We start from the raw sequence: 19163 nt of genomic DNA, 5'->3' as shown, positions 1-19163 counted from the left end.
ACTCCTCGGATCTTTTTTTAACAATTGTGCAGCCTCATTTTCCCTCTCCCGTATTGATCAACCCACTAGGACTATGAGGAAGGAGTACGGATAGAGGATTGATGACTATTAGTGGCACTGGCAACCAAATTACCGTGATCAGAAATAGTTTTGTCTCCATAGTTCACCACAGATAAGCATGTGGCCATTGGCAGTAACAGCACCAAAAAACTGACAGGTCAACCATCAGCAGCTCATCCCATGGCTCTTCTATAATAATAAAGAGAATATACTACTGCTGGCCATTAATCCTGTTGAAATTGGTACCAATATTTTGCCCTTTTTTTTTTTCCATTGATACGGTTAAAATACAGTGATAAGGGCACAAGATAGAGCAAGAACAAATGTGTGAATCAAAGACTCATCACATGACAAAAATAAAGAGAGCAAACAACTCATAATTTATGAGATACTAATGATTTGTCCTTCTACAAACACCTTCAAATCAGCAAGGCAGCCGCTCCAACTCCTTTTTAGAATGCACAGGTACTTCAGGAGCACAATAAGTCACGTATCTATAGAAACTATAACCTAAGCAGAAGCTCAAAGCCAAAGCTCTAACTAACAATTCTACGTTCAGCATGTAACCAAGAACCTGCATTACTAATCCCACCAATATGTCTTTTACTCCAATGTCATATGCTACGTGCGTGAAATGCGCAAAGGTATAGAAATATGTGCTGAAGCCTAGCAGTAGCTCGAGATACCCATAATTGAACTCCAAAAGGTGATGCAAGGTTACTGCCATTATCATAGGAATGACCTCTATCATAAATTTCGCCTTGGCACCCATTAACCGGAAAGGCATGTCGCGATACCAATAAACAACAGAGTACACCACAACACTATGAATTATGGAGCCAACAGGAAAGATAATAATGTCGAGAACCATCAAGATTTTGTAAACATGTCGAGCACCAGTGAACTTCACTAAGGCAAAGATCATGCATGACCATGGAACGTAACTAAAAAGAAACCACCATAAATCATTACCATAAATGAAACGCCCTGAAAGAAACACAGGAAAAAAGGAATTCAGCATCTCAAAGAAAGTTACAAAAAACACACGGCATTGAGCACACCAAGACAATTGGAGATGGCAACTTTGCACAAAAAATCACCACTTCAAAGACTAAAAAAGAAGCAACTTCTCGTCTCCAAACAGTATCAGCAAAGAAATTCCACCAAAGCTAGAAAACACCACATAAAGCTAGTCATTTTTTTTTTGAGCATGTTTAACTAAGAGGTTTAGGGAATATCTTCACATGTCAAAACTGCAAAAAGGATAATGTGGGCTAGAATTAACCAAGCAAACGTTAATGTACCTACTATTCATAAGTGAGTTAGGAAAAGATCTGTAACAGCTGACAGAAATTTCTTTGATAAAAGAACTTCAAAGGAAATCCTATGATCAAACAGGAATATAATGGGCAGAACAACTTGATAGACTTTTATTACCTCTGCTCAAAGACTATAACACACTGACTACATATGCATTCCTTAAGTTTCAGCTTCCATCTATGTGATAGATTACAACAACATACCCAGTGTGATCCGACAAGTGGGGTCTCGGGAGGGTGGGGTGTATGCAGACCTTACCCCTACCTTTGTGGGGTAGAGAGGTTTATTTCGATAGACCCTCGGCTCAAGAAAAATCCTTTTTCAGAACAGGTTTGAAAAAAGATGCAAGAGTAAATAAGCTATGATGAAAATATTGAAGAAAGAGAAAGCACTGACAGCCAAAATAATAAAGATAACCAAAGTAGTAGTAACAACAATAGTAGAATAAGATAATCTATGTTATAGATTGCTAAGCTTAAATTAACCTCATATATAGTTTCTAAGGCATGAAGAAACCCAATATAATGTTGAGGTAAAAAGACTTAATTACCAGCACGTCCTGCTACACCAAACCCTGACACGGCCCACCTAAACTTCTTGAAAGATGAAACCACGGCGTCGAAGCTTTGAGAGAAAAACGTCCATGTGCTGAGGAAGAGGCTACGGGGAGAGGCACAGAGAGGGAGAACTTCTTCACCCGGGCGGCTGCAGATACTGTCAACAAACAAGAAAGAGATATATATATGTAAGTGTCACTAGAAAACGATAAAAGCACAAGGAGGATATGTCTGTTTATTAACAAGATACTTCACTTGTTCAACACACACATACAAATCAAATTAGATGATAAGACATTCACAATATGAGCAAAGGAACCAAACGATTTGATGCGGGGTAAGGTCTGTGTACACTCTACGCACCCTAAATACCCTAGATGGGCATGTAAGTTATTGTTGTAGCAGTCCAAAATTGAAAGTCTTATGTAGGGTACAATTCTTGTAGTAATACAACAAACAACTTAAACAAATTGCAAAAATCAAGAACCAAGCTTGGCTTTTTTTCTTTTTTTTAAATGTGCTTTTAGGATTCAAAGGCTGACAATTTCAAAAATATTAGATACAAACAAAATTTGTAAAACCCAGGAAGCAAGCTTGGATTTATTTATCAAAAAAAAAAAAAAGTTAAAGAAGAGAAAATATTGCAAAAAAGAGGACCCAAGGGTGGATTAAAAAAAGGTTCCTTTAGGGTTAAAAGAAGAGAAATTTGCGAAAAAGGCTTAGATTTTTAGTTAAAAAATAAGAGTGAAAAATTTGCAGGATTAGGAAGAGGATACAAATTGCAATAACAGAGATGTAATTATTATTATTATAAATAGAAAACAAAAGCGAATACCTGATTGATAAATCCATAGTATTAGTTTTCATCATCAAATCCCACCAACACCAAGACCAAGAAAACCAAAACAATTTTACTTAATGACTTTAATTTCCTTCCTCATCCTTATACAGATATAGAGAAAACCAAATCCTCGTCCTATTTTGCCTTGGATTCACTCTTCTACAATTATTAGGACTTCGTTAAAAAGAATGACTTATATTTTCACCTCACCTTCAAAGTAGTCCCGCACTTTACATAGCTGATCAAAATGCTCCCGTACGTCTCTCAAAAAGTGGTGATTTGGGAAAGGAAATACTTTTAAAACTAGGAAATAATTTTAATTACAGTATAACCAGGATTCAAATTGCCTTTAATAATTTCTAATTATAATTTTTAAAAAGATGCTAATATTTTTAAAATAAAATTAAGGTGATTACCTCTACGTAAAATTCTTCTACATTGACAGTGCACCAAACTCAAACTCACTCGTATATATATTAGCCGTTGATAGGACCCTACATAGTCATGGTTCCTACTATATTCCTATTAGAGAGTGAAAATTTTACTAAACACAGTCCCTCGAATGTCTTTCCACACAGTATTAGCGGCAAATATTGGAGTAACTGTAACCTTGTCTTTTTTATCATTATGTCATTGTTCCTACACATCCACACGTTCCAAAAACAGAAAGGGATGAGAATATCCCAATTGAGGACGTGATTAAAGAAATTCCCTTGGCAGTATTCCCAGATAGTAGCCCAGTTCCTATGATTGATACCATTAATGTGAAGGGGTTCTTGTTTCTTGAGGGCTAACTCATGCCAAAAGGAGCTGACAATGTAATAATCAAAGAAGATGTGGTCCATAATCTCTGTATCTTGACCACATATTTTGCAACGAGGACCATGGTTGATACCAATTTTGTGGAGATACTTGTTGGCAGTCTTTCATGAAAAAGTAACAAGATGAAGGATTTGATATTATAAAGGGTGTGGAGCTTCATCCATAATTAAAACTCTTATGCTAATGAGAATTGGTTGAATTGCATTCTTTAGCAATCAATTTATAAGAGACCATTCATTGCTAGTGAGGCATGAGCTTATCCTCTTCATCACAATTGTGAGATCAAAGTGTTTTCTAGATAGAATGAATCAAGTTGTCGATTGAAGAACAGTAAAATTCCCATTAATGATCATGCTAGAGACTTTAAGCAGTCTCCACCCTTCCTAAGGGGACCTTGGAAATAGCTTCTGATGGAATTAGAGTTGGGAATTCATTTATCAGTCCCCCTTATGAACTACCCACCTAAAGCCTTGATCGTAAGGAGGTTTCGTTCCTTACTTACTATCCAAACCTTGCATGATTATCATAAATTGCCCCATTAATTTTTTGATACACATTAGACTGTGTCACGACCCAAATCATGGATCATGCGGGCACCACACTAACCTTCCCGGTGGGCGAACCCTTCGATAACTACCTTAATTTGATACAACATGCGGAATAAATGCTATTATTATAAGAAATTCCCAAAATACGGTCTAGACTCATACAAGAGCTTCTAGAAGTTTACAATTTGAATAGATAACGGACTCGTTGTACGACTTCTTTAAGGATGAGGACAACACTGCGGGTTGCAATATCTCAAATAGCTCACCCAAACGCCTTTGACGAATGCCTCGAAACGGTCGTGAGACTCCGAACATCGCACGAAAATAACTCTACACTCCGAAGGAGTGTAGCAAAGAGTAGTATGAGCACAACACTAGCTCGTAGGTATCATAGCCGACAATGGTTAGTTCACGCATATAAACAAGAAGCAACTAACAAGTAACATAAGTAATCAAACACGGACACATCTAGCACATGAGAAAGTCTTGCATTAACGATAGTCGCGGGGATCTCAATATCTCGGATTATAAGCCTAGGGAGAATTCTATAAACCTCGATTCCATCCGGCCTTTAAAATAAATACTCACAAACAACAACTCGATTCACAAATCAAGAATCAATCGAGAATGTGCCGTGCAATGACATGAATGACCATTCAAATGGAGTGCTATGCAATGCAATGTCGTGCTATGTAAATGTTATGCAATGCGATTAATGATCTCCCTCCACTCCCGTACACACACTATGGCAATGCCTCATAGTCATGACCCATGGGGGACCCGCGAAGTCTATGTACCACTCGCCCAATATAACCTCGGATCACGAGCACACTCTCACGATCCCGGCAAAGACCTCGGGCATCGGACACTCCATCGTTCCCGCAAGAAACCTCGGGCAACAAACACTCATCTCTCTTTAGAGACCTCGGGTCTCTCAATCACTCTTCACCATTATAACAACATAAGAGTAATATGAAAGCATGTCGTGCATGATATCGGATATCACAATATGAATAAACAAGTACAAGTCATATTATCCTCAATCATCAATATTACACCTTCCCTTTCATGCAGGTGAGGGCTAGTATGTGATAAAGATACAACTAGGTGATAATTACATCACATAGCACATAGAATATGGGATGCGTGCCTCGCGTGAATCAACCTCAATAATCACCGCAATCATAGGTTCCATAGATTCATCATTGCAATTCAATATTCGATTCTCGAATAACCTTCCTCTTCCATATGACCGGTGGGATAAAAAGAGAGAGAGAATATATCAAATACATGAAATCACAATACAATGACACTCATAACAATATCGTAATAATGGCGACGAGCCCACGCATAACAATAATGGCGATAACGGGCGACAAGCCCACATCAAAGCTTGGTAATACCAACCTAGATGGAATTTACCTCCACTTCCATGCCCGAAGGCCTATCGTACTTTCCGTCAATCACTACTATTTACATACGTTTCGCTAACCGGAGTCTAGACATAAAGTAAACCGTAACCTACCTCGATGCCGAACAAGTGTCACGAACTTTCATGCCAAAGTTTTTCCTTCGAATTATATGTGTACGCTACCCAATAATACTTCAACCTATAATAAGACGCCAACAACTATGGTTAAGCTACGGGGAGATTCAAACGTATTCTAACGTTAGTAACTCCTTTCTAGAGGTTTAGGCGACGTTTTATCTTGTATCTAAACCAACCACAAAATTTATAACAAGCAGCCCCAAAACAGTCGTTAGTTACCACATAACAATGACCGATAATCTCACGAATATCTAAGAATATACCAAGCAAATCGCACACACTTCGCATACAATATTTTATACGCTTCTTCCCTCCAAGTTTGGTGATTCACATCAGCAATGACACAACAACAACATCAACCTCTATATGCAAGAAAACTATCGACACATTACGACAAGTCCTAAAACAGCCCATTCATTATAACATCATAATACAATTCTTAGATACCTTTAGTTCTCCAATTCCTAGAACAGCCCTTAACTACAATTTAACCATAACAATGACAACCTCAAATAGCCATATAATCACATGAGAATTTCCACCAAAAACCTTAGCAAAACAAACCCAAAACAACAACAACGACTACATATGCAAGGAAAGCGCTCATTTTTAATATTACAACAAGTTCTAATATGATTTAAACTTTCCTTTCACCTTTAACACATAATTCATAACATTAATAACAACAACCATCCATGTATACGAAATTACTTCAATTTCGTTCCAATGGCAAGCCCAAAATAGTCCATCAACACTACAACATCGAAATACAGTTTTCGGCCTTTATTCCACAAAAATCACCAACACATGGAATCAAGTATAATTTTACCATTGACAACAACACCTATACATGTCAATAACCATATTTCCAGCCCTTCAACATAAGCAAATTATCTACAAATATCATACCATAATAATGACAACAACTAAGCAAACTCAACCCGAGTAAAACAACTCCAAATCTGCCCACTTTTAATGCCAACTTTAATCAAACAATTTTCTTACTTCCAACTTCACATAATACAACTTAATATTTCCATTACAACATCATTAACCCCAATCTTATGACAAAAAAAATGAAATCTTACCTCAAATTAAATTAGGACACCTTGGTAGCTTAAGTTGCTCCAAAAAAAATCTGCCATGGCCGTAAGTTGCCATGGCTATTGTAAGCTCTCTTACTTTCTCAACTTGAACTTTAAGATGATCAATTTAATGGTAAAAAGGGAGGGTTGGCCGTGAACTTGCCCAAAGAGCTCCTCTCTCTAACTTCTATTTTGTAAATCTGAAAAATGGGTTGTAGTTGATGAATTGGTCATCATTTTGATACTTTAAATATGCTCCCATGTTGTTTCCACGTGCCCACTATAGAATGTTACCATCAAAATCAGATTTTTGTGTTTTATCATTCTTCCCACTATGAATTGTCTCTCTCTTTCTCAAATTTTCAGATTTTTATTTTTTGAAGGGTGGAAGTGTGAGTCATCCACTAAATGATGATTAAAGACAAAGGCCTCACATGCTGTCCTTAAGATGGTCTTGTGCCCCACTATGGCATGGACCAATCCGATTCGGCCATGTTGTAGTAAGGTCCATTTTATGTACTAGTTAATTAATTAAAACCCCACTTAATAATCTAATCATGGTTAATTAATCACAAATCTCCACCAATATTTCCACACTAACTGCAATTAATTAACCAATCGTGCACTTATTAGAATCGGGGATTAAAAGTCCTTGTCTCGTATCCCGAAATAGTTTTGTCCTTGAATTTTATGTCCTTTAGCTCACGAATAATTCAATGTATAAAAATACGGGGTATAACATCCTCCCCTCCTTTAGAACATTCGTCCTCGAATGTCAAATGAGGACTAATAAGGTTCACCCATTATCGCAAGCTTTTAGACCACGAAAAGGGTGTTTTAGGGATATTAGGCATAAAAGTGCTAAACGACCAAATGGGTCGTTACAGACTGCGAGTCAGTACATCTACTGGGTGCTTATGTGTGCACTCTTTCTCTCATAATGATGATGAGGCCTATTAGTACTGACGTGGGTCATTCTATCCGCTTTGCGCCCTTTGGGTTGGTCTCTCGGTGAATGACTATCACTTCTCCTAGAGGACGTGGTTTGGTTTCGGTGTTAGTACTTTCCTTATGTTCTTCCGTGCATATATGGAGACTAAGGCTGTTGCTAATAAATATGTTTGTTTCTTTTGAATATTTTGAATTAGTGCTAAACTTTTATACGGCTAATTTTGTAGGCTTGAGTGGAGATGCCTTTGTGATACTCCCAAGGAAACTATTGGGTCCCCTTGTGGTACTTCCTTTTGTCAAGTATTTCAATCCCATTGGCGTGTTTTCGGGTTTGATTGTGGCTCTTATGTTAAAGAGACCAATAAGTCTTTTTCTGTTCACTTGTGGGCTCGTGAATTAATGCAAGAGTTTTGTACATTATTCTACTTGGTGGAGATGGTTTGCGCTGGGTTTTAGTGGTTTCCTTTTGTGGCTCCGTGCGTATAAAGAGACCAAGTCTTTTTCTTTGTGAATTAATGCAAGAGTTTTGTACATTATTCTACTTTGATGCATTTTTGAATTAAATGACACCACATTTTTGGTATTGTGATTTTCTTTGTTTTGGTGATGCTTGCATAAATGTTGAATGAAGATGTGTTTTTATGGGTTAGTACATAATGACCCTTGGTTTTAGCACATTTCTTTTATTTTTCATACTTATTCTTTACATGATAGTATAAGAGATAAAGGCTGCCTATTATTTATATTAGTAAGAGTTAATTCAAGTTATTAAGATGTTAGTCATATGTTTGTGATATATTACTTAGATCTCATTGTAAGAAACTTTATTTACTAATATAAAGATTTGAATAGTTTAATTAAAATCCTAAAGTAATTTTCTACAACCTTGCTCTATAAAGTGTTTTGCAATTTTCTTCCACAAACCACAATATTTTCTAACTAAGAAAAAATAAAATTGTAAATATTTTTTATAAAGAGTTCATAATTTTTTTCACAAACTACAGTATGTATTAATTTAGCAAAAACAAAATATTGTGTATCTAACTAGATGAAGAAATAGGTACATTGTAATGGATAACTTAAATGTGGTGATTCTTATGCATACGTGGAAAAGGCGTTAATCAAATTAATATGCCATTATATTACTGTAATGTCATGTCTTGATCCTTTAAAGGATGCATGATGTCTTGGGTTAGTTTTCACGATCGAAACACATTTTCGTTGTAGTCTGAGTCATAAACATATTAAAATAAATGTTGATTATTACGTTATACACATAAAATTCTCACGATTAAGCCTTGACAATGAGGCCGCATTGGACCAATCTGGCCCTCTAAAAATGAGCCCTGCCAATTTCAGTGCCAGGCTCACTCTTAGGGGGCCGGATTGGGCGTGAAAATGGGGTGTCTAACCCAGTCCCCTTACTTTGTTATAGGTTTTTCAAGCCGGTTGAGGGTCGAGCATCTTTCTTACTTTGTATTGTTGTATGAAATTATAAATGAATTTTGTTAATAGAGACAAATTTGAAAAGAATTCAAAGGTTTAATGAACCTATAATTTTATTAATAGACAAATTAGCATGGACCATAATGATGAAATATGATATTATTATGGCTTATTTACTATTATAGTAGGATATGGTTTGTTAATATATTTGTTTAGGAATACATTTTTTAATTGTCTTATTGATTTATATTGTTATTGGATAAAAATATATAGTGTGTTTCGTTTCAACATTTACACACAATTTATAACGTTAGATTAGCTTTTGTAAGGCATTAATAGGCATATATAAATTATTGTACATCAAACAACACGGTTTTACATGAGTCTCAGGAAGAACAATTGATTTTCATTTGAAATAGAGGTATAAACATACTTTGACAAGAACCTATTTGCTTTAACTCGGACGATTTCATTTCTGAACTCATCCCGCCTAAACTAGTTAAGCTGTTGAACTTGTTTAATCCCCTGGAAGATCTGTTTAAGCTATAAAAGAGTTTAGAAGCCATGCCTATAGGAATATGTAACTAATAAAAGTAACTTGTTTGAGTTTAAATTCTGTTTTGAGTGTGAATAAATTCATTTTATCACTTTAGTTCTGGGAAGCCAACGTAAAGATGAAGATCACGTGTTAGTTAGAAAACAGAATTTGTTGTTCTGTTTTAGTCCTAAAATTTTGTCCCTAACTTGTTTTCTTGAGTCATTTGTCTTATGTTGTTACACTTTTGAAATTGATGTGATTCTGCCTATGTTCGATTGTTTACCTACCTCGCTTGTTTCTCTAAAAGGGTCAAGTCATGAGATTTAAGATTATTACCAAGTAGGACTAACAATAAGAGTTGGGTTAAAAGGGATTATGTCACAAAATCATTGCTCATTTTTGAATATATGCTACATTTACAGCCCCTCCATAAATCAATGAACATTTGTGCGTATCCCTATTTATAAGATGATAACGTGATTCTTCATTTTTGAATATATGCTACATTTACAGCCCCTTCATAAGTTGGAACAGTATTTTGCTCACCTTATCACATCTCAAGGTTGTTTCAATTTAAAAATGGCAGAGATCCCTTTTTCATGAATTCCCATTGCCTAGTTAAAAAAAATAAATTATTTTCTCGGTTTAAAATCAATGATTTAAGGGATAAAAGTGCTGATCTTCGTGTGACCTAAAACTAATTGGTAAATTCTTTAAACTTTGGCTCCAAGAGCCTCTTCTCAAGCTGATCTTCGTGTGAACCAATTACTAGTGATTGGCCACCAACTAGTAATTGGTGGTCAATCACTAGTTGGCACGGTGTACATTCTGGTACGTAACACTGGCATATATTAGCCAAGTTTTAAGATGGGAAAAGGACACAAATGTCCATCTAGGGAAACTATTGACACTCGATGGCCCGAGAATCTTAGAAGTTTTTTTTTAGCCTTTTCAAAATAATTCTATTTTTTAGCCATTTTTGAACTAATTCCAGTATATGTATATATATAAACTGTATCATTATTGTACTGTATATGTATAGAAAAAATGTTTATAGAAACTGTATCATTATCGTATAGAATATGTATCCCTAAAGTATATGTGTAGAAAATATATCATTGTTGTATAATAAATGTATAATCAACGTATAATTTCTGTTTAACAAATGTATAATTAATGTATGCTTATTAATTATACACATATTATTCATGTTTTGGAATATTTCTTGAAGGCTCAATTAACATATATTTACTAATTATACACATAGTATACATGTTTTGGGATTTTTTTTTGAAGGCTCAGTGTTAATTTCTTCATTGATCTTTAGTTGCGACTAAATTTACCACAAATAGTCCTGTTCTTTCTGTAGCAAACCTTTTAGTGACGACTTTTCGATCTTTTGTGGTAACCAAAGTCGCCACATATAGTCCTATTCTTTTTGTAGCGGACCTTTTAGTACCAACTTTTCAATTTCTGGTTTTTTTTGTAGTGAATGAGCTAGGCGGCTAGCGCTTGGCATTACTTTGGGCCGAACGGCCTACGCGGGTATTAAGCCCAAAATGGAGCCTTTTTTTTTTTTTTTGCCTCTCAATGTCCTTTTCACTTTTAAGAATGTGGTACAAAATGGCTCTTTTCCACATTTTGTTTCAAAAAATTTGGCACATAAGACCCATAAAGTCCTGAGTAAAAATAGAGATTTTGTACCATCTATCTCCTAGAAGGTTTAGCTTTGTATAGGGTACTTCCGTTCTCTCTCCTAGACCCCCTCTAACTTCTTCCCCTAAATTCTCTCCGTGAGAACATTCTTTAATATTTTCTATTAGAGGGTTATTTATAGTTGGGTTTGTTGTTTTTAGAAAGTAATTGATTTTTTAAATGTATATGTGTATTTTATTACAGCTTTATTTTGGATACATCTAATGTATTCACCTGCTGGTTTATTGATTGAGATGTATATACTTAGGGCTCTTTTGGTTGGGAAACAACTTATCCCAGGATAACTAATCCCGAGATAAGTTATTCCACCCTCAAGGCGGGATAAAATAAGGCTGCAATCCCGGGATTAGTCATCCCGAATTTTTATTCCAACCAAACATGAAATAAGGAGGCACTAAAGTTTTATCCTGGGATATTTTTACTTATCCTTCAAACCAAATGACCCCTAAATGTATATACATGTTTTTTTTATTTTCAACTTGGTTTTGCATACATCTATTGTTATTTTATATACATATATTATATACAATTGCTGGTTTGTTGAATGGTACACACCTAATGTATACATATATTGGTTTTTATTTAAAAAAAAAAAAAAATTGGTTGTGTAGACATCTGCAAATTTGTTGGATGCTGTTGATTTTTTATTTTGATTTTAGTTAGGTTTGCATAGACATTGTATACACCCTCTGATTTGTATACATATGATAGTGTACATATGTATATCCCCAACAAATTTGATTGCGTATAGATTAGAGAATAAAGGAGATTTGATATTGTGGCAGAAGCAACTCTTCTTTTTAGGGGAATTGAAAATGGTTACTATTCTTTAGGTCTTTAGGTATACACGTTTAAAAAGGGAAAAAATATTTACATCCCTATAATGAAGTCCCATCTTTTCTTGATTAGCTACTTAGCGCCAATTTTTTAAGGCTTAAAATATGCTAACGTTTTGGGTTATATATTTGCTAATATTATGTAGTACCAGTATCAAGAGTCAATTCTTTTTGAAAAGAAAGGGAATCCCATTGGCAGAAACACAACAAAACTGGCAGGCCCAGATCAGCTTGAAACCAGTCCCAAAACAAGAGGTACAGTATTACTTTACAAATCTATTTTGCATATTATTATACATTATTTTATCATACAATATAGTATTAGTTTATATATACACATACACTCACTTTCGCACATGTATACACCGTATACACTATTACTTTACAAATCTATTTTACATATTATATTATACATTATTCTATCATACAACATATTAGTTTTATATACACGTACACTCACTTTCACACACACACTTTTTGACATATATACTTCTTATAAGTTATTTTAAAAAAGAAGTCATTTTTAGTAGTAGAACTTTAGCCTTTGAAGATCCTCGAGATTCAACATCAGAATATCCATAGGTTTAATTGATGAAATTTTTTGATCGTTTGTTTCAACTCGTAGGCTGTTTACATCACACCTCTTAAGGCGCTACCTTTTCTGTACCCTGCTAACGCGGGATGCTTTTGTCACGACCCGCCTAGAGGGCCGTGACGGGTACCCGGAACTAGATACCGAGCACCATACATCATACCATTATCGCCTTGCACACATATAAGCTCCATAAAACATGTACATACATCCACATATATAAGCCCTCACGGCAGCAAAAGAATAATATGCACAATATACATCAGGCGTCACATAACCTCCGTTACCCACATACAAGTATCTACGAGCCTCTAACTGAACTCTGAGATCACGAAGATGGGACAGGACCCCATCATATCCACCTATATACACAAAAGAATATATCAGAGATGGCACCTCCGATCTATGGGAGTGCTCCGGTGCAAGTGGGTCTGACTCCTAGAAAGTCGGGTCGTCTCCTTGTGGGCATGAGCACAACATTCAAAAAAGAAGGATGTCAGTACGAACAATGTACTGAGTATGTAAGGCATATGTCATAAAGTAACAGAAGAACAAGAAGATAAAACAAAGATGAAAAGATAGCCGAATCGCGTCTCTTAAGGCGTATCCATGCGTACATACGCGTAACATATCATATCATGTATTGTTTGCGGAACGTGCAGCCCGATCCATATATCGATATATTGCCGTGGAACGTACGGCCCGATCCATCATCCATATAGCCCGCGTTCGGGCATCCCGCGTCCGGGCATCCCGCGTACGGGACGATGCCATAATAGGCCGGTGATCGTGTGGCTGCGTCTATAGCATATATATATATATATATATATATATATATATATATATATATATATATATATATATATATATATATATAATATACGTAGCATGCATGAGAGCCCAAATAAAAGTGCGCTCTCTCGGAGTGACATAAGGTCGTAACCCTCCGAGTGCATTATGACGTCATCATCATCATTAGATCGTGTCTGGGCGATCCATGACGTAACCTATGGCCATATGTAATATAGCTCAGACATAAGCTGAAGCCATATGCTTTATAGCCTGGGCCATATGTAATATAGCTCACTTAGACACGAGCAAAGGGCCATATGCTTTATAGCCCACTCAGTCACGTCAGGAAACTATTGAGAATGCTAAGCTTGAAAATCTTTTAAATGGGAGTCATCGTAAGTGGCATTTCTGGGAGTTGGAATATAGAGAATGTCATATATGGAATCAACATATAGGGGTCATGCCTTTGAAAGAAGAAGGGGATAGCCTCACATACCTTTGTGTCTCCTTAACAACGTCGACTAAAAGCTCTCCTTCCGACTTACGATTCTACATATAAAGGGATTCGTACGAGGGTTAGATTGTTGAAAGTATACTTAAGTTTAAATTAAAGCGGATAAGGCTAACAAAAATTGGGCAGTATTTCATTTGTCTCGACAACTTTTTCACATACAACAAAACAGCTCCCAAGCAACACAACAACATCCATAATATCATAATACGCAAATTTCCCCCAAGTTAAACATTATTCCACCTCTAAACTCATTTCTGGAATCCCCCATAACCATTACTAGAATACAACTTCATACTTGTTTATAACTCGAGTTCTTCAACTACTCAACACTCTTACTAACATGAAATAATTGTAATACTCACCTTGATTATGTAGAGATGGTCCTTTGGATAAAATACTCCACTTGAGAGGAACTCCACTTGACTACCCAGGAGATTTTCGACCTCTACCAATCTTTCGGAAGCATTTACACCCTTGATTCTACTAACTTTTGGTGTTTTATCCTTTAATTCCCCTACTTGGATGTGTGTTAGTGTGATATGGAGAAAATTTTAGAGGTTTGGAGAGTGTTTGAGATGTGGGAAATGAGAAAAAGAAGGGAAAACCGTGCCTTTATAAAAATAGAATTCGGACCCGACCCGAAATATACGGTTCAATATACGGTCCGTATATTGGACCGTATGTTCCTTCCAGAATCTCCAAAAAATTCACCCTTCACTGGAAGGGTTCTACGGCCAAGTATACGGGCCGTATAAAATATACGGTCCGTACATTGGACCGTATAATCCCCAGTTTTTTCGATTTCATTCTCGTCGCTTCGTTTGATCTCGAATCCTTATGGGACTTTCTTGGTACTCGTTTAACACTTCCTTAATGATCTAACGGACCTTGTACTCATCCTCAAGACCTTATTAAATACTCGTTAGTTCAATGACTATGAAATCTTTCCCAAACATAACGTGTACTCCACTTCCTTTTGACGAATCTAGTTTCCACCAAGTCCTATGACTCCAAAAATCTTATCGTTTATACATTAAGGCTGCCAATTGCCCTCTTATAGTCGTGAAGGTCTCGTGCCCACCTTGACCGGCATTAGTCCATTCACGACGCAACATCACGAAATGGCCGAGGTGTAACAGCTTTGTGCACCGAGCTATCATTTTTTTTTTCCATTTCAAATTTAATTAAATTCAAAGAGTCTACTATATAACAACAGTCAAACACAAAAGTCGTTCATTCTTCAAATAGTACTAATATATATTTAATCATAAGAGTCTCGTGAACACTCTCGCGGAAACAGGAAAATTCAGTTGAAAAATTGCAATTCGCACAACATAATGCATAATTATCAATACAAACATGCAGAACACGGTCCATTAGTCTCATCGTATAATCCAATCTGTAAAACATAAACAAGCACTAATTTTTAGAAAGGGAAAAGGGACAAATTTACGCTCCAAGTATGGTTTATAAATTAAATTTGCCCTCCATTAGAGTTAGGGGTCAAATTTGCCCATCCTGTTAACATACTTGTTAATTGCCCTTATTATGGATGGAAGTGTGACTAAGACTTCTTATCAGTCTACATAAGCGCCATGTGGGTAAATAAATTTATTTTTCCTTTAAATCTTAGTGTAAAAACATAAAAGGAAAAGGTTAAAAAATACCCCTATATTCTCATAAATTTGCTAGTTTTATCCCCCGTTACAAGTTGGAGTCAAAAATATCCCTAATTTGACGGATATAATCCCTTTCCTTAAGAGTGCTTAATCCCCATTCAGCTGGAGAAAAAAATCTTTTTTATTATAATTTTTGAAAAGTTATAAACTTTTCTGCTACTAGCAAGATAAAAATGTTGAAATTCTGCTGATCGTATAAAAGAGAGAATCAGCTCATAATTCATTCTATACTTATAAGTACAAGTAGTGTATGACGTTGTGTCAAAATACCTCTGCATTATTTCCCAAGGTTCATCCTTCCATTGAAGGTCTTCATTTCAAGGAGAATTATTAACTCTCTGTTTTCACTTTGATCATATGAATCTGTGTCCTCATGATCATCTTCAGTAAGGGCACTTGAATAAGAAGGCGGAGTATCATCACCCTTCTTTTTGGAGTTTATAAAATCCAGAAATTGTTGATACGTGGGGTCTTCTTTAGTAATGTTATTATTAGAAGACCTAGCAATGTTGTCGGCTATAAGCCTCTGGTTGCCTATTTGGGTAAGAACAGTTCATCTGTCTGTTCCTTTGGTTGTTCCTCTGCCTCCTCGGCCTCTATTAGAGTGGGGGTTAAACGGCGGTCTCCTTCTCTAGATAATGTAATTAAGAGTTATAAACTCAAATATTCTCTTGTAAGAAAATCATGGAGACTATTATCTGACCCTTTTTTATATTATTATTCAAAATGGATTGGTTATATCCAAACCAAAAATGTCTCTCTTTCAAATCAAAGTGAGATTTTTGGGTCATTATATTGAAAAAGGAAAAATTAATCCTATCGCTAGAAGTATTGAATTTGTTTATAAATTTCCTGATATTATTACTGATAAAATCCAGCTCCAAAGATTTCTTGGAAGTTTAAATTATATTTCATCATTTTATAAAGATTTGACAAAAAATACAGCTATTTTATATGATAGATTAAACAAAATTCCTAAAGCATGGACTGAGAGTCATACTCAAGCAGTTAGAAAATTCAAGGAAAAGATTAATAGCCTTCCTTGCCTCACCTTAGCCAATCCTACTTGGCAAAAAATTATTGAAACTGATGCCTCTGATATTGGCTATGGCTCCCTCTATGACCCATCCTTCGGGAAAAACAATTTCATCCCATTTAATAGGTCTGCGAGCAGTAATTTTGGATTTGCCAAAATTAGTTTCTATCAAAATAGTTTCATTTTTGAAATCCATAATTTTATACATAGGATTCATAGTATATAATGGTTTAAAATATATCCTATTACAAATACATATTACTTCAGTACCAGGCATATAATCATACCCATGTAATTTAACGCTTAATATCAAAGCATTAAGAGAATTCTCGTCCTGCAAGTTAGGATAAGCATTAAAATATATCGGACCATATGCTAAACAGGGACATAATTGTTTAGTGGTAGTGTTTTCTTTATATAAAGAGAGGTGATAAGCCTATTTTGCGTCGGATTGAGTAGAATTAATCAATTATGTTTAGTTTAGGTTTCTTTTAAGAATTTGATGTGTGTCTCTACAACCCATTACTATTTAAATTGGAATCTTTTAAATTTAGGCTGCTTTGATTCAAAAGAGAATATTTTAATAATTGTGTTTAGTAGAGAATAACATATCAGTTGAGAAGTGATTTGCACACTACGTGTTAGAGTTTTCATGTGATACAAACCATTTGGTAAGGTGGCTGATTTACCAAAATTTAGGGACTTTTGCTACCTTATTTGTATCTTTTCAGTTCTTCAGGGGCATGTCTGAAATTATTACTTTTGAAATTATTACTTACTTTGTTACTGAAGCAATTGTTGAAAGATATTAGCTAAAAATGTAATATAGTATATCAGGTCTCTCTAAAGTCTAAACAGATTATCTCCAATAGATTAACCAATTTTGACAAAAATTATTATTTTTCTCTAAACCATTTAACAAAAAATATGTACATGATGTTGTAAGAAATTTTAACCCATGGTTATATAACCATGAAAAGGCCATTTTAGATTGTATTTCATTTTCCCATTATACTCCCCACGCATCCACCCTCCTCCAGCACACCCAAGCCCACCCCCAGCCCTAACACAGTCCCCACCAACCCCCATATATATCCACCATATATCCCACCCCACCAAACCCCCAACCCCCAGCCCCAGCCCGACCTACCACATCACCACCCACTAATACAATACCGCTATACTATACCATAACTACATTTTTTTAAGTTCCTATTTTATCCTTTATATATATAAAAACTATTTTGTAAGTAAGGTTAAGTAAACCATCGATAACGACCATAAAAATATTATTAAACCATAACAAATGAGGCTTAAGAAATACAATACAATACTATACTATACCATATTGTACATTATGAAACCATCGATAACGACCATCCAAACAGTAGGGTAAAACCATAGACTAAACAATGGATTTAATAATTAAGCATAAGTTTTGACAAGCACAATTCTAAGTTATTGTCGTGTTGGTAAATTTGTTGCCTTCTAATAACTTTTGACAAGCACAATTCTAAGTTATCGACAGTGTGTATACATGGTTATACAAAATAAATACATTATTTATAAGAGAAAAGACGTCATTTAACCCCTGAACTTGGCACGAAAACTCACTTTAGCAACTAAACTTAAGTTTTATTTATATACCCCTCTTAACAACTTTCATTTCAATTATTTTTCACCCCAAGAGAGAGAGAGACATGGCAAAAATAAAAAATTAAGAGAGTAAACAACACAAAAAGTGGACCCGTTGATATATATATATATATATATATATATATATATATTACTACTATATATATATATTACTACTATATATAAGAGCAAACTTAGGGACTTTTGTAGTCCTCACAAGAATTTTTAATTTTTTAAAACTTTTTAATTAATTACTTTTAGGTCCTAATCTTATTTATTTAAGTCAAATTTTTATTTTTTATTTTTAAGGTCTACTTTTCAAAAGCTATCGAACTTCCTACCTCATTTTTCATGTTCTTTGGTTTTACGTTTGGTGCTCGATATCCGCATTTGAGCCCAATTAATCCAAGATAATTCGCATGGTATCGCGCTCATTCGGGGAAGCGCTCCCTCCAAAGATTTTTTAATATCCATGTTCGAACCCCTAATCCCTAATTAAGGAGGAAGTGCTCCATCCGTTTGCACAAGTTAAATTATGTATTGTCTTAAAAGTTCATTAACTATGTATAGATTATTTATTTAGAACTAAATAACTTTAGAAAATTAGGATACATAACTTATAAATGTCAAATTCTGGCTCCGCATT

At 35.2% G+C, this 19163-nt stretch overlaps 1 protein-coding gene across 2 annotated transcripts; it reads right to left on the bottom strand.

Moving 5' to 3' along the window:
• Nucleotides 1–299: 299 nt before the first annotated feature.
• LOC132056750 (uncharacterized) lies at nt 300–2961 on the bottom strand. Of its 2 annotated transcripts, none has more exons than XM_059449081.1 (3): nt 2773–2961; nt 1931–2094; nt 300–1047 (listed from the first exon to the last, which is right to left on the bottom strand). In XM_059449081.1, the coding sequence occupies exons 1-3, from the start codon at nt 2805–2807 to the stop codon at nt 485–487; spliced, it is 762 nt and encodes a 253-aa protein (XP_059305064.1). In that variant the 5' UTR covers nt 2808–2961; the 3' UTR covers nt 300–484. The 2 variants fall into 2 exon arrangements, with proteins under 2 accessions (XP_059305064.1, XP_059305073.1); XM_059449090.1 differs by having other exon boundaries at nt 1931–2085; nt 2773–2960.
• Nucleotides 2962–19163: the final 16202 nt, after the last annotated feature.

The sequence above is a fragment of the Lycium ferocissimum genome, chromosome 1, assembly GCF_029784015.1.
Source record: "Lycium ferocissimum isolate CSIRO_LF1 chromosome 1, AGI_CSIRO_Lferr_CH_V1, whole genome shotgun sequence".
NCBI lineage: Eukaryota > Viridiplantae > Streptophyta > Magnoliopsida > Solanales > Solanaceae > Lycium > Lycium ferocissimum.
Note: the sequence above shows the minus strand (reverse complement) of the source record. Positions and strands in the feature narration are given on the sequence as shown.